The sequence below is a fragment of the Neovison vison genome, chromosome 3 (genome assembly GCF_020171115.1).
Source record: "Neovison vison isolate M4711 chromosome 3, ASM_NN_V1, whole genome shotgun sequence".
Taxonomy (NCBI): domain Eukaryota; kingdom Metazoa; phylum Chordata; class Mammalia; order Carnivora; family Mustelidae; genus Neogale; species Neogale vison.
Window position 1 is genome coordinate 46,692,297 of NC_058093.1, and position 16,100 is coordinate 46,708,396.

At 56.3% G+C, this 16,100-nt stretch overlaps 1 protein-coding gene across 1 annotated transcript in view; it reads right to left on the reverse strand.

The window, feature by feature from the left end:
* Nucleotides 1-16,100, reverse strand: part of ANKMY1 (ankyrin repeat and MYND domain containing 1) — a 41,951-nt gene that overhangs the window by 3,752 nt on the left and 22,099 nt on the right. The window contains exons 13-17 of the mRNA XM_044241971.1: nt 15,448-15,579; nt 12,632-12,745; nt 12,161-12,326; nt 7,786-7,864; nt 6,908-7,068 (exon numbers count right to left, since the gene is read on the reverse strand). Coding sequence (XP_044097906.1) covers nt 6,908-7,068; nt 7,786-7,864; nt 12,161-12,326; nt 12,632-12,745; nt 15,448-15,579 — 652 coding nt within the window. The remainder of the gene's footprint in view (nt 1-6,907; nt 7,069-7,785; nt 7,865-12,160; nt 12,327-12,631; nt 12,746-15,447; nt 15,580-16,100) is intronic.

Sequence of the window (16,100 nt, forward strand, 5' to 3'; positions counted from 1 at the left end):
CTTCCAAGCTGTGAAGCCACACATCTGGTCATCGACGGCACCCCACACACATCTGCCGTCCTGCTCCCCACCTGCCCCAGCTCACCTGCACCCGGCAGTGGCCTCCTAGCACCAGGGAAGGGAGCAGGGCATGTCTTTCCCCACCAGAGAGAGGGTGCCAAGAGCCCAGGTGAGTGGCCAAGTAGAGCCCAGAGGTTCAGGAAGTCAGGAGCAAGGGTCAGGGGATGGGTGAGCAAGGGGGTTGTCTGGGCACACTCCCAAGCCAGAGGAAGGGGGGGAGTGGCAGGGAGAGAGGAGGTGGGTGGGCTAGTCCCAGACCAGCCTCAACAAACCTAGCCTCAGGAGCTGCCTGGGTGAGCCCCCTGTTAATCCAGCACTCCACCTGCTCAGCACTACCCTCTAGACACACATGCACACACAGAGACACATATGCACACACACATGCACACACATAGACACACACATGCACACACAGAGACACACACATGCACACAGAGACAAGCACACAGAGGCACATGCGCAGACACAAAGACATACGCACACACATGCACAGACATACACACACAGAGACATATGCAGGTACGTGCGCACATGCACACAGACAAATGTACAGACACAAAGATATACCTGCACACACAAACATGCACACAGAGAGACACATGAACACGCACATGCACACACAGACATACGTGCGGTCACACACGCACACACAGACACATGCACACACAGACACATGCATAGACGCTCAGACATATGCACACATACTTGCACAGACACATGCACACAGAGACACGTGTACATGCGCACACACATGCAGACAGACACATGCACACACATGCACACGCGCACACATGCCCTCCACAGTCCAGCAGAGCAGGAGGAAGTCTCACACTCCGCTCCCTGTTCTGTAGGCCACCCCCTCCTCCCACAAGCACTCCCCACAGCAGGACCAGCTGTGAGATCACACCCCACCCCCAGTACAACTTCCATCGCTGACCACGTCCACCCTGAGGGCTCTCCCACAGCTCCTGGAGACACAGGGCACATTCTCTGCAGCCCATCCCCCACGGGTATCCCCCACATGCTGGGTGTTTCCATGCTGCGCTCTGCTCCTGCCCCAGCAGGCTCTTCTTGGAGCACCCATCCTTGCCACACCACTGCCTGGCTGGCCTACACTCCTACCCTCACGGTCCCGAGGCTCAGGGGAGCATCCAGATGGACCTCTGTGCCAGGCCTGTTGAGGCGTTCCCAATCCAAGGTGACTAGGCCCTCACAAGTCACCAGGCCCTGTGCCCTATCCCCTCTGAGTGCACACCCCCACTGCTGTTCTTCCACACCCGCAAGTCCCAGGGAGGCCAGCTCCCCATGACAGTGGAGCCCATAAAGCAGGGGCATGGGGACAGGGGGTGGCTTGGCATGGGGCCTGACCTGGGCACAGTGGGACCCCGACTCTACAACAGGGCCCAAGTGACCCCAACTCCATGTTCGCAGGGAGCCAACAGGCTGCACACACTATGGTCAGAGGAGAAGGAAGGCGGGTCCCCCCAGAGCCTCAGGGACACCTCGTGCTCGCAGAGCAGAAGCAGGGAGAGGGGCTCAGCGTCACAGAACCTTCCAGGAGAGAGCTGTGTGCTGCAGCTTTCTCCAGGACGGGTGGCCAGACAGGCACCCCTTGGTCCACACACTGGCAGGACTGGGCCTTGGCTCCAACAGGAGTAAAGACAATGTGGTCACGGAGATTCTGAAGACCAGAACAGGCGCCCACTGCTCTTGCGAAAGGCTGGCTGAGCCCTGCTCTGGCTGGGGTCTCCGTGGACCACCGTGGGAGGTTTGGACCTCAGGCAGGACACAATACTGTCCTGTTGGGCCAGCCTCCCTACAGCCCTTCCCCCCCCCGACAGAGCTTGGCACAGAGCAGGGTGATGAGGCGCACACCACCCCCCTCCTGCCCTAATGCCCCAGCGCCCTGTAAGGCCCAGGGGAGAGGCGCCTGGATCTGGGCATTCCCAAGATACAAGCGGTGGGATTCCTGAGGAACAGAATATTCTGAATGACAGAGGGGCCATGGGTGTGGGTGGGCAGCTGGGGGCGCTTCACACAGAAGGGAAAACACACAAAGGCACCCAGACCAGTAAGTTAAGGGAAGTCCAAAGGAAAAGATTTAAGCCGGGATGATTAACTTTGGTGTACAATCCCGAAAATGTAGCACCTGTATCCTTTCAAGAAACCGGCTAGAAGCAACCCGCGTAGACACAAGCCTGCCACAGGCTTCTTCCCGCTGAAGAAAGAGCCACAGGCTCCAACCCAGAGAACCGGGGCCAGGTTCGGTGCCGTGGACTCCAGGGAAACCCCAAGCCCACAGGGAGGAGGGAAGATGGGGCCTGTGCACCCCCAGGGGCCCAGGGGAGGTGGGGCCTGTGCCCTTCCCCACCCGCCACCTGCATGCCTGCAGGGAGGTGGGCCTGTGCCCTCCTGGTGGGGCCACTCCTCTCTGGCCCCAAGGGGCCCTGCACAAGCTGGCATCCTCGCAGCCCAGGACAGACTGCTGGACGCACCATTCCTGTCCTGCTGGAGTCTGGCAAGGAGGCATTTGTCCCACAGGATGGCTCTCCCTTCTAGAACGCAGACTCCCACATGGTAGGGATCCAGTTATCTTGTCTATGATATTCAGGAGCTGAGAGCATGGCAGTCAGAGGTAACAACCCAATGCTCCTGTGACCCAGAAGCTGGAGAGGACTCCGCAGTGGCCTTCTGGGAACAGAGGGGAGGAGCCACAGGGATGGGGGGGCAAGGGCCAGTTGGGGGCTGAGAAGAGGCTGGAGCAGTCCTAAGGGGTACAGTGAGCTATGGGTACAGGGGAGCAGCCATGCAGGGGACTTGGATGGGACACAAATGAGTGCAGGAGCAGCATGGCCTGGCCTCTGCTGGCTCCAGGGACAGAGAGGAGGGCCATGGTGGTAGGGACAGGAGGTTCTGGAAGTGGCCCAGTTGGGGAGAGCTGAGCAGACTTCCCCCAGGGATGGTGTGAGGAGAGACAGGGAGAGCAGCCAGCGGGGACGCCTCTGCTCAGGAAACTGTCAGACTAGACCGGACAGGGACAGCACAGACTTGCCTGGAAGCCTCAAGCCACTGAAGATGCCACATGTTTCCCAATCACACTAAACAATTAGAATAGTTACAAAGTGTCAACAAGACATTTCTGAACCCAACAGGCCAAATCAAGTCATCCGTAGAAGCACAGAGTAACAGCTAGCGTCTTCCTCAGGGACACAGAGCCCTGGCGAGACTGTCCCATGGTGCGGACAGGGCATTTGGAGGCTGCAGGAGCCACAGCCTGGAGCATCCCCAGGAGACTTGCCCCGCAGTGGGATTCAGTCACCATTAGCCCCGTGGGGAGTTCTTGCCAGCTGGCTCTCAGATCTTACACAGTAATTCCGGGCTGACTATAAAATTATGAGTAAAAAAATAATGCATGAAGATTAAAATCTGATCGAACCTTGTATAATCTTAGTCTGGGGACTGCTTCCTAAATCTGCCATCAAACCAGACCCTGACGGACAGGACAGATGGATTTGACAACAGAGTGAACAGCTCCATGTAGCAAAGTTCAAAGGGAGAGAAGGTCCTCCCCGCAACAGGCTTCAGGGAGGGCGGCAAGGTCTGGAGAGAGCTCTCCGGAGGCTGGAAGGGCAGGCGTCTCCAGGAAGGGACCCGAGGAAATACCTCAATGCCACATTCCCGCATCCACATGTGGAGAGGACCTTCAGCTGCTGTGTGAGTCCCCGGAAGACGGAAAGTGGAAGTTCCTGGCAATGCTCCCTACATACTGGGTGTCCCAGGGGTGCCACGCTCACTGGCCTCACCAGCAAGCAGGCTAAGATGATTATGGGAACGCTCCTAAAAACCTGAAAATGCAACTTCTGTGAATTCTGCCCAAAGGAAAACTAGGTGGGAGGGGTGTGTGTGTGTGTGTGTGTGTGTGTGTGTGTGTGTGTATGTGCGGCCCCCATCCACGAGTGAGCCCTGAGACAGTAGACGTCCAGTGGGGCAGGTGGTGGGCCGGTGCCTCCGTTCCCCCAGGAAAATGGTAGGACACACACAGTGCCGCAGGAAGGCAGGTTGAAGTCACAGAAGGAGCCGTTTAATTAAAAACAAATGGACACATGAAAACACATGTGTGCACGTGCATGGGGGCATGTGATGTATTTGGTGTGCACCTGGGCACAGATTACAATCTAATCTGGTCAGGGGATCCGTTCCTGAGCAGTACGATGAGGATTTTCAGTTTTCATTTATTTTATTGTGTCTTTTTTTTTTAACAATGGGTGTAGATTGCATGCCTCATCAGAATAAAAATACTATTTTCATTTGGGGAAAATTACGTTGCAGAAAAATATATCCTAGCATAGAAAGATGGGTGGTTGAGTTTAGAATAGAACGATCACGCTCCCACATCGCGCGCGTGGTATGTGCTGTGTGGCGCGGGTCTGTGGTGTGGCGGGTGGTGTGGGAGGGTGTGACGGACAGCGTGTGTGATGTGTGTGGTGTGTATACACAGACACAGATGGGATTGGCAGCACACACACCAAAGTATTGGCAATGGAAACTTCCGGGTTTGGGGATAATTGGCATCCAATTTTTTCTTGCTTTTGTGTGGATACATATCTCTAAATGTCATAATTAACAAGAATAAGTTCAAAATTAGGAGGTGCTCATTAGGAGCGCTCTGGAGGTGGGAGCCACCCACACCTCTCCATGGGCTTCCCTCCACCCAGGCCCCGGCCCCTCCCTGGGAAGGCCCCCCAACAGCCACAGCCTGGGCCAGGACTGGCCAACACACACCTGCAGAGCTATACACAGGCTCCTTTCTCCTTGTGCTCAGGTGCCCTCCTCAGCCCTTTGCCTGGGAGCCCCCCAGGAAGCTTCCCACAAAAGGAGCCCCATCTTTCATGAGAGCACCAGGAAATCAAGCAAATCCATAGCTGCCGGAGGGACTGCCTTGACCGGCAAAAAGCTGGCCTAGTTGGGGTCCCTGCCCCAGCTCAGGCCCTTCTCTTTCCCAACTTCCTCTCCCACTTGCCCCGCCCCACCCCCCTCCTCCTCCCTGGCCATGCCCACCACCTTCTTGCTCTGTGGCCTGGCACCCCAGTCTTCAGTCCTTCCTGCCACCCTCTCTGTGAAAGCAGACCCACCACCACCACCACCACCACCGATGTGCAGTGCTCCTCACAGTCACACCCACACCCCCTCTGTCCCAATCACTTCAATTCTCCTACCCATCGTCTCAGCCCCAGCCTGCCTGACACACACAGACACTCCATAAATGTACCCAGAAGAAATGGACGCGTCCCCGCCCCCCCACCCCCCCGCAACTCTTCTAGGCACCAGCAGGGGGCGTGGAGCCTTCCAGCAGGAATGCAGAGGGACACCCCCTGGGAAGTCCCCAAACATTCCTCAGGGGTGCAGGAGTGACCTTCTGATAGTCCTCTCTAGAGCTCCAGTCTGGAACCTCATCCACCCAGCCTTCCCGTCAACTGACAGATGCCAGGCACCAATTAGTCAGGAAAACCCTCGGAAACTTCGGGCTTGGCGTGGCAGGGACGGGCAGAGCAAGGCACAGAGGGTTAAAAACACACCCCAAGGGACCATTTTATTCTGAGATCAGGAGGGGCCCTCGCCATGCAGGTGCACAGCCTGCATGAGGCCAGAAGAACCCAGGGCCAGCAGCCTGGAGGCGACCCCGGGTTGTGGGTGCCCGCAGGTGGGGATCAGGGCCACCTGGCCTGCGCTGGGCCCTCCCTGGCCTCAGGCGCTGGGCCCTCCCTGGCCTCAGGCATCTGGGCTGCTCGCTCCGTTATTTTCTTCCGCCCTCTGGTGCAAGTCCTCCAGGTGGGGCCCTGGAGGAGGAACTGGCAGGGAGGAGGAAGGTAAGAGGCCTGGGCTGTCCCTGGGGAGGCAGAGGCCCCTGCAGGAGTGCAGAGGAGCCCCACGCCCCCTGGGGGCCCTGCCAGCTTGCCACATTTTGGGGCATCCCCCCAGCTCTGCGAGTCCCGGGCTTCCCACTACATTCAGAGAGACAAGAGCCCCACCCGAGCCCTGCTTGGCATCGTGCTTGCACTTGTGTGGCATGCATGGCGATGACTCAGTCTCTTCAAAGCGGGGGGACTCCCAGATTGGGCTCTCCAGGCCAAGGGAGCCTTGTCCAGGCTCACGTGCACCCCACAGGAGCCCCAATTCACAAAATGGGCCTGGAGACGACGGAGTGTCAGAGCTCAGAGAGGAAGGGTTCTAGTGGCAACAGGCCCAAGGGCAGCAGTCAGCCCAGCCTTTCTGTCCATCCATACCAAGGACAGGCTCGGAGAAAGAGTGAAGCAACACCTGCCCCTCTCCCTACCTGGTCAAGCCCCAGGGGGCAGCTGTGTACACAGCTTTGCTCCCCATCAGCTGCCCTCAGAGCAGTGGAGCCCTGGTCCTGAGTCACCATGCATGTGTTCACAGCTCCTCCCCAGATCATCCAAAGGAGGATACATTGGGAGGGTGGGCTAGGAAGAAGCTTCCAGAACCAGTACCAATGCCAAGGGCGCTGTCCCAAGGAAACTGGTGCCCACCAGGGCCCCCACATGTACAGAGGAGCCCCGGGGATGGTGCCACAATTCTGCAAGGCCCTGGCCACGCCCACCTCCAGGGAGCCAGGGGCTCATGACCCCTAGAGGGGGGGAGGGGAGAGGGTGCTCAGCCCTGCCCTCTCTGCACAGCGGGCCCACCTGGGAGTTCTGGAAAGCAGCTGGAATCCGAGAGGTTTTGGGGAATAATACAGACCTCACCCCCCCCTCCCCACTCCACAGGCCCATGTCCTCAGACACAGCAGCCCCCACGGGAGCCCCCACGGCCGGGCGTGCAGACTCACCTATGACCGACAGGGAGCCGCAGTCCCGCTTGTGGAAGTCTCCCCAGGCCCTGGTCTTGCAGGACTTGCTGCAGGTCAGGATCCCGTAGCAGCGAGTGCAAGGAACTAGGCGCACGCCCACGGAGCGGCCGCACTGGGAGCAGAACTTGAAGAAGGGAATCCTGCATGGGAGCCACGGAAGCCACAGGGGCAGTCAGTGGGGGGGTGCCCGCCATCTGGGCCCTGCCGTCCCCCACAGACGGGTGCTGATGCCAGGCCCACCATCCTACTCGCTGGGTGGCCACTTGCATGCGGACAGGGACCTGAAATCCCCGTCCAGGGATGTCCAGCTCTTTCAAACCGGAAACACAACACCATGGTCAGAACAACACAATGCCACGGTGTTGGGGACCATTTTGGGCCACAGTGCAGGTGGAGCTGACCCTGCATGCCCACCCACATGCTTTGCATCAGGAGGAAGGTGAGCCCCCAGCATGGAAACCACCCCCTGGCCTGTCCCTGCTCAGCACCCCCACCTCACCCATCAGGGTTTCCTGGGCAGGCAACTTCCATGATGCTCACGGGGATAGCAAGGTGCCCATTTATTTAGAAAGACTGTTCTGGAACAGCAGGCTGTGTACAGAGCCATGATCCCAGGGAGGGGCCGGTGGGGAAGGGGCTGGGAGGGCTGCAGGGCCCCAGGGCAGCCCAGCTGCTGTGACGGCAGAAGTGCCTTCAAGAAGCAGAGCCAGGGCTCAAACCCCACCCCCCGGGCCATTCCACAAGGGCTCTGCGACCCCATCTGCCACCCTCATCTTGGCCCGCGCCCACGGCTGTCCTGGGCAGGGACGGTCCAGCTAGGCCACACAGCCCATCCCACAGCCCCACTAGCCACTTACAGCTCCTGCTCCTCAGCGCGCATTGACTTGAATGGGCTGGTGCTTTTCCGCTTCAGCCTCTGGTAGGGGGTCAGCTCCACTGCAGCAACAGAGAACCACAGGGGGCTCCGTGGGTCCCCCTAGCCATGCCTAAATGCCCGTGGGCAGTAGGAACCCTGAGCCTCCCGCCTCAACCTCTCTCCTGTGGTGGGCCCACTCTCCCAGCACTGCAGAGAACCAGGGGGGACCCCAAGCCTTCTACAGCCCAAAGCAAGGAGGACACAGAACAGGGGCTGGGGCACTGGGGCATCCACCTCTGGGGAGAGGGCTTCCCTCTGCTTCTGCATCCGTCTCTGCCATCAGCTGGCTCAGTTAAGAGGCCAGGCTTTGGCCTTGACTAGCTCACGATGCTCTCTGGAGTGAAGACTCCTGGCTGGCTGTCAGGCAGTTGGCAGCGGGAAACACTTGGGCTGGGGACCAAAGGCCAGTGAGGCCCCCGCAATGACAGTCACGGGTTCTGCTCCATCCACCACCTTCCTCTCCTCAAACAGCATGTCAGCCCCCCCAGGAAAGCCACCTAACCTCTAATGTGGCAGAAACCTCCCAAAAACCTGCTGGCCCCAAGAAGAGAGATGGCAGGAGCTGCTCCTTCCTCCCCCATCCTCCCTGTGCCCACCAGCACCTGGGGCCACACTGCAGCTGCTCCCAGGGGCTCAAGCATGGGCCCAGGGTCCTGCTCTGCAACACTGCACCCCGAGTCAAAGCCCTTGTTGTGAGGACCCCGTGGCCCCAGAGCCAAGCTACCAGGAGAGGTGATGGTCACGCAGAACCGGAAGTGGGGCTGAAGGGGCAGCAGCTCTGCAGTCAGTTCTTTTGAAGGACATGGGCAGGGTGAAAGGAAAGCACCTCCTTGTGTTAAGGCAGTGGGACTCTTGCAGCTCTGATGACCTAGCATTCGCATTCCATCCCGTCCACACACATGAAGTACACAGAACAGCGGGTCGCACATTTGCAGTGTGCAGACATCACCGTACTCAACTTTACAATGTGCCCATCTGTCCAGATGGGAGCCTGGCCCCTGACAACTGCCTTCCCCCTGGTCCTAGGCAATCACTGACCTACTTTGTCTCTATGGATCGGCCTATTCTGGACATTTCCTGTGAATGGAATGGTATGTGTGGGGTCTTTGGTGACTAGATTCTTTTGCTTAAAACAATGTTTTTTGAGGTTTATCCATGTCCTAGCACGCACTGGCAGTCCATTCCTTTTTCTGGATGAATCATATCCCATTGCAGGGATATGCCACAATTTGCTTATCCATAATCCTTTGATAAATACTTGGATTGTTTCCATTCTTTGGCTTTTCTCAATGTTGCTACAAACGTGTGAGCATGAGTTTTGTGTGGACATATGTTCCCATTTCTCTCTAGCGTATACCTAGGAGCGGAATTGCTGGGTCATACCATAGCTCTATGATGAACATTTAAGGAATGGCCAGACTGCTTTCCAAAGAGGCTGCACCATTTTCTGCTCCCACCTGCGGGTGGGAGTTCTCTGCTTTCCCGACGTCCTCACCAGCACCCGTTACTGACTTCCTGATTTTTGCCATCTTCGTGGATGCGGAGTTACAGCTCAGGGCAGTTTGGTGTGTACGGGACTGGAAACTGATGATAGCATCCTCTCATGAGCGGTTCACCATTTGTAGATATTTCTTCAGAGAAATTTCTATCCATAGTCCTTGTCTATTTTTAAATTCAGTTGTTTGTCTTTATTATGGAGTTGTAAAGTTTTTAAATTTATCATACATATAAGTCCCTTATGAGATATATGATTTTTCGATATATCTTCCTACACCATGGATTACCTTTTCATTTTCTTGATAGGGTCCTGTGAAGCATGAAAGCTTTTAAATTTTGATGAAATCCAATTTATCCATTTTTTTTCTTTCATCACTCGTGCTCTCAGTGCCATAGCTAGGAATTCATTGCCAACTCAGAGGATTTGAAGATTTGTCCCTATATTCTCTCTGAAGAGACCTATAGTTTAAGTTCTTGCAGTTAGGTCTTCAATCCAAATTGAAAATTCAGTTTTGTATGTGGTGTGAGGTAGGGTCAAACTTCATTCCATGGTGTCTGGATAACCACTGTCCCAGTCCCATCTGTTGAAAAGTCTGTTCTTGCCCTCATTTCAAAGTGTGGGCATCCTTGTTGAAAATCAGCTGACATGCACATGTATTTATTTCTGGGACCTGCGTTCCCGTCCATCAGTCCATATGTCTGCCTTCTTGCCAGTGCCACACTCTTTTTATTGTCATTTCGCAGTAAGTCTCGATTTAGGAAGTGTGAGTCTTTCCACTTCGCTCTTTTCTTTCAAGATCGCTACAGTTATTCTGGGTCCTTTGTGATTCCATATGAATGTGAAAATTGGCTTCTCCATTTGTACAAAGGAGGCAGTGGGATTCGAGATGGCAGTGGGATAAGATGTCTTCCCGTTTACTGAGGCCTCCTTTAACTTCAGCAACATATTGTAGTTTTGAGAGTGCAAGTTTCACATGGCTTTTGTTAAATGTATTTCCAAGTATTCTATTTTTATTGATGCTATTGTAAATGGAAGTTTTTTACATCTCATTTTTTGTTTGCTTGCATATTGATCTCATATCCTGCAACCTTAGCTTAATGCATTTGTTAGTTTTAATAGTGTAATCATTTTATATTTTGTATTTTAATATTTATATGTTTAGTTGAATAGTAGTTGCAGTTTAAAAAGTGGATTCCCAGGATTTTCAATCTTCAGGATAATTTCTGCAAAGAGAGACAGTTTAAGTCTTTCCTTTCCAATCTGAATGACTTTCCTTTTCTTGCCTAGTTACAATGGCTAACAACTCCAGCACAACATCAAACAGAAATGGTGAGAGGACACATTCCAGTCTTCTTCCTGATCATAGGACAAAGCGTCCTGTCCCCCATCACAGCAGTGTAGGACCCCTAATCAGGTTAAGCAAGTGCCCCTCTCTTCCTTGTTTGTTGTATGTTATCATGAAAGGGTGTTGGATTTTGTCAAATGCTTTTTCTACATCAGTTGAAATGATCATGTGGTTTTCTTCTTCAGTCTAAAAATGTGGTGTATTACACTGATTTTGCTGTTGTTAAACCATTCTTGAATTCCAAGGTCTGGCTGCAAGCAACCAGGGAGCAGAGGGGACAGAGCTCAGAGGTGGAACAGCCAGGGTGCCTGAGTCAAGCTGTGTTGGGGTACAGGGGTCTGGCAGCTGGGCAGAGCTAGGTGGAAGCAGAAGCCACCAACCAGAGGGAGAGCCTGTCCTATGCAACCGTGGCCAGAGCAGTGACCTGTGTGATTCCTGGCAGATACAACCCCAGCCCCCTTGGAGACATGAGTGCAAAGGCCACTGTCCTGGGTATGTGACTCTATACTTCCTGGGGATACCCCACTGTAGAGAGGAGACACAGATGGCTGACCAGCATGCTAAGGGGCTGATCTCGCACAATGTCCTGCTCTCCAGGGAAGTGTGCTCGGCTCTCAGTAGATGGCTTTGTGCCAGGAGTCCAGCTCTTGTTAGAATTGTCATTACTACATCTAAGAAGCAAATTCCCTGCATGCACTTAAGTTTTTTCCAGATCCTTCTAGGGATCCATAAACCTGTCTTCCAGGGCACCTGGGTAGCTCAGTGGGTTAAAGCCTCTGCCTTCAACTCAGGTCATGATCCCAGGGTCCTGGGATCGAGCCCCACATCGGGCTCTCTGCTCAGCAGGGAGCCTGCATCCCCCCCTCTCTCTGCCTGCCTCTCTGCCTACTTGTGATCTCTGTAAAATAAATAAAATCTTAAAAAAAAAAAAAAAAAAAAAGCCTGCCTTCCAAGTCTAATGACCTTACAGCCCCTCCTTCCACTCTCTCGCTTGAAACTCCACTGCCTCAGGCTGGCTCTGCTGTGTGTTGCCCCTTGGCCAGCCCACTTGGGGCCTCTGGACCCAGGGCCGCACCACCCCCAAACCAGGCAACACCAGGCAGGGGCACGGTCCCCATTTCAGCCCCTGGAAGGTGGCTCTCCAAGCAGAGGGCAGAGAGGGTCCCTCTTCCTCCTGCTCCAGAGCTGATCAGCCCATCTCGGGAGCCTGTTGCCCCAGGCTGAGAGTGTCCTGAGGTTACCCTAAACTGCTGGCATTGCATGGGGCAGTGGGGCCTGCCCCCATGACCCCCACCCACAAGAGAGCAAAGCAGGGTCCTGGAGCCACTGGGCTGTCATGGAGCAAAGCCCCTGCTGCTTCCCACTGGAGTGCGGTGTGGCAGTCTTAACCAGCTCAGCCAGAAACTCTCCGTGTCTTGGACGTCAGGCCTGTGCCATGGCCTGTGAGGACAGACGTCAGTCTGTGACCCCTACCTTTCTTGCTCAGGGTCAGCAGCTTCGGATCCCACTGACTCTCCTTGGCAAAGACAGCGCGGCGCAGCTGGAAGCCCATATATTCCAGGAGCCTCTTGCGGGCCAGGAAGAGCTCCCTCTCGGCGGGCATCAGCATGTGGAAGGGGCAGTGGGCGATCTTCCGGTCCTGTGGCACAGCATCCCGTCACCACCAGGGACCGCACGGCTCCAGCCCACCACCTGGCCACCCAGCACAGGAGGGACACGGATCTGGGCCAGCACAGGGGGCGCCCACCTCCCCAGGGTGAGGACAGCATGGAGCGATGCTCAGAAAGCTGGCAACAGGCACCCCGGTGGCAGGGTGTGCTGGGGGTGCAGCCCAGGCTGGGTTTCGCTCCGAGGCAGGAAGGGCCTATGGCCCAGCCTTGCTCAAGGGACTCTCAGGGCCCCACCCCTCTCTCCCCATCACCAGTGGGACACTCAGAGCCATACCTGGTAGAATTTGAAATACCCGTAGTCAACAGCCGTGCCCACAGCCACCCTGTCCCCCTGCGTGAGCGTCACAGGGTTCAGGATGTCAGCCCCATGATGAATGAGCCGATCAATCTGTGTTAGAGCAGAGCCTGAGTCACATGTGTGCGGACACCCAGGCCACCAGAAGGCAGGATTCAGAACCAGGGTGCCCAACACTGTGGCCCACATCACCTGCGGCTTCCCAGTCTTTGCACCGCGGCGGTGGCAGGGGGCAGCCCGATGATAGGGCCCCCTGCCAGAGAGCAGGTGCAGCCAGCAAGGGCTGTCATTGCCCTCACTGGGAAGGCAGGCAAGCCACCCTCTCAGGTGTAAGGAGAGTTGGCAGACAGACAGACAGACGACAGGATAGATGTGCTGACCCCACAGATGACAAGTTAAGATGGAGCATAAGGTAGGTCAAGGCTGGGCCACTCCTCAGGGAGCCCCCTCCCACCCCCACCGCACCAGGGACTTGCCGTGGGTCTGTAACTTGAGGCTGGTTATGGTCCCAGTCCCCAGACCAAAAGCGAGAGGACAGCAACCAACAAGCACCTTCCGACCGCCCCCCAACGTCCGGGGAGCTCAGGGACTGCGGGTGCCTGTGCGCGCACGCGGGGACAAAGTGCGTTGGTCGGCGAGCACAAGCAACTTTGGGCTTTTTCCCACTGAGCTCATTCACAGCAAACAGCGCCGGAGAGAGGGGCCCACCTCCTTCCTGAGGAGGGAGGGGGCAGGGTCCGTAAGAGGCTCCAGGGTCTTACAGTCTCAGCTTGAATATTAGCCCAACTGCAGAACCACGGGGCTCAGTGCTTTTGTCGGAGCAGACGAAAATCAGGCTGCCACCCGCCAAGGCCGCCCGCACCACACGTGGCCTACCTCCCGGCCACATGCCAGTGAGCTGTCACTGGGGGGTGCTCAGCAGTCCCCCAACACCCGGCGCAGCACAGCGCCCATGAGTGGGCAGCCCCAAGCCTGTTCCCAGATGTGTGGACCCTGCTTGCAGCCAGAACGGAGGGGCTAAATGCCTCTCTTGTTGGAGACCTCTGGGTACCCCACAGCCCACGTGGGCGGGGCATTTAGCTGCGGTTGCTGGGCCTGGTGGTGGGGTGCATTTTCCTGGGGGAAGCACAGGCAGGAAGTCAGCCCTTGCACAGTCTCTGTCATCATCTGGGCCTCAGAGACACAACCACCGTCCCAAGAGCAAGAGGCCAGCTGGCAGGACAAGCTCCAGGCTCACGTCAGAGTTGGAGGGGTTGAAGGACGCTATCAGACCATGAGCCACGTCAGGAGAGTGGGGGGCTGCCAAAGGGTTGGGGGAGACCCGGTGTCCCACATCCCTATCACACGTCCAATAAATGAGGACTTCCTTGGTATGACAGCACGAAGGCCAACCCCAGCTGGGGCTGGCACAGTGCTGGGTGGCAGGCACGGGGGAGTGTCAGGGAGCCCAGAAGGTAGAGAGGTGGGCGGCTAAGGTGTGAAGAACCTGTGCATCTAAGAGAGGGGGATATGGCATTCCCATGCTGTTTGCCGAACTTTTATGCCTTTGTCGTGATAAATAGTAGTAAATGAGTAAGTTGTATGTAATTAAATCACTGAAAAGCCAACTGGTGGGTGATTCAGGGGCAGGGGCAGGAGCCCACAGGTGTGTGAAGGTCCCCTTGATGAACCAGAAAGCAAGGCAGGCATCAGAGGCTGAGGGGACCCAGGGAAAGGCTCCTAAGGTCAAAGACAAGATGATTTAACGGTCAAGAAAGAGAGTCCTTCCACTTCGCAGATAATTATGGAGGCAGATGGCAAGGTTGGGGCAAAGCTGACCTACCCACCCGCAGATCCAGAACCACTGAGAGGCCCCAGAAGCACATGTGGGGGCACTTCTGGGTGCTTAGAGGACAGGAGATCAGGATCAAGGGAGGATCCTTAAAATGAGATCCAGAAACATGATCTCAAGGAAAAGGGTTACTTCTTTTTCCCTAAAGTGGAACTGTCAAGTGTGACAGCCTCCAGAAATCCAGGCTCTCAACCCCCGTCTGGTGCCTCCAGCTCTCAGAGAACCAGACCATGGCCCTCAAGGAGCTAGGATAGCAAGCTGCCCACATAAAGCTGTTCCCCCATGCTTGCAGGAAGGGGCGAGTGCACAGCACAGGGAGGGCCTGCCCATGCCACACTGCCGTGGGAGACCCTAGGCCCCAGCATAGGAGTGAGGAGGAGGAAGACGCACAAGGGGCCATGTTGGGGGCCTGGCAGGGCCAGAGCAGCTGGGAGGACAGACGGGGACTCTGAGGCAACAGCACAGCATGCAGAACCTACAAAGCAGAGTGCCCTCCTGGTCACACTGAGCCCACCCGGAAGAAACAGCAAGGCTACCAGCAAGCCATGTCCACAGCCAGGACACGGTGCCCCCAAAACTCCCGCCCGGGGCCCGGCACCCGGCACCCCTCCAGGCCACTACTCAGGGCAGAACCAATGCCGTTCCAGCACGTCGTTGACCAGGATCCCTCGCCAGTGCCCACTCTACTCAGAAAATCCACGGTCCTGCCACCCAACCAAAGTGATGGCCTACGCCTTCCTTGAGATGAACCAGAAGACTTTGTCTGGCCTGTTGAGTGTTCAGGCCCATATAACATAAAAGGCAGGAATTCTGTGTTCTTTCTTAAGTACCAAGCAAGATTACTTGAAACCCTACCTGTCAGGAATGAAGCCTAAGCCAAGGGTTCCTATATACGTGCCCAGACCCCTACATGCCAGGGCCCCCTGCCCTGCATGCCACCTCCCACCCCAGCCTCACCCCTCACCAGGGCCAGCTTGCTATCCATGCTCCTCTGGTGCTCGTAGGTGAGGTCACAGGCAACACACAGGGCGCTGCCTAAGCCTTTGGTCAGCAGCAGGTTGGGGTCAGCTCCATGGGACAGAAGCTCCTTCACAATCTGGACACAGAGAAGCCCGTCAGCATGCCTTCCGCCCCACTCTCCTTGTACATGGAGGAAGTAGCCAGAGGTTTCTGCCATCCTGAGCACAGTGGCAGCCACACCTGGTCACTTCCTATCCCCTCCCACCGCAGGTACCACTGCTGTCCCAGCTCAGGGGACGAGGTTGGGGCAGGGAGAGGGCACATGGTGGCTCCCCACGGATGGCTGCGACACCCACCCCAGCAGCCCAGGGCTGGCACTTTCTCTGCACACTGTCCGTTTGCTCTAAATTGCTCCCGGCTCACATCTTGTTTTCCAGCCCCTCCCTGGGACCAGTCTGCCTTTGCCCCCCAGGCACCTGAGCCACTGTGGTCACCTGACCAGATGCAGAATGGGACACATCTCACTTGCTCCCTGCTGTGTCCCCAGCCACTGGCCCTAGTACCAGCAGGAAGCCAGGAGTGACAGCATCTTGGCTGGGCAGGAGACACGCAGGTGTGAGGCTCCCTCAAGAGCTTCCGTCCCCCAGAAGACAGCTC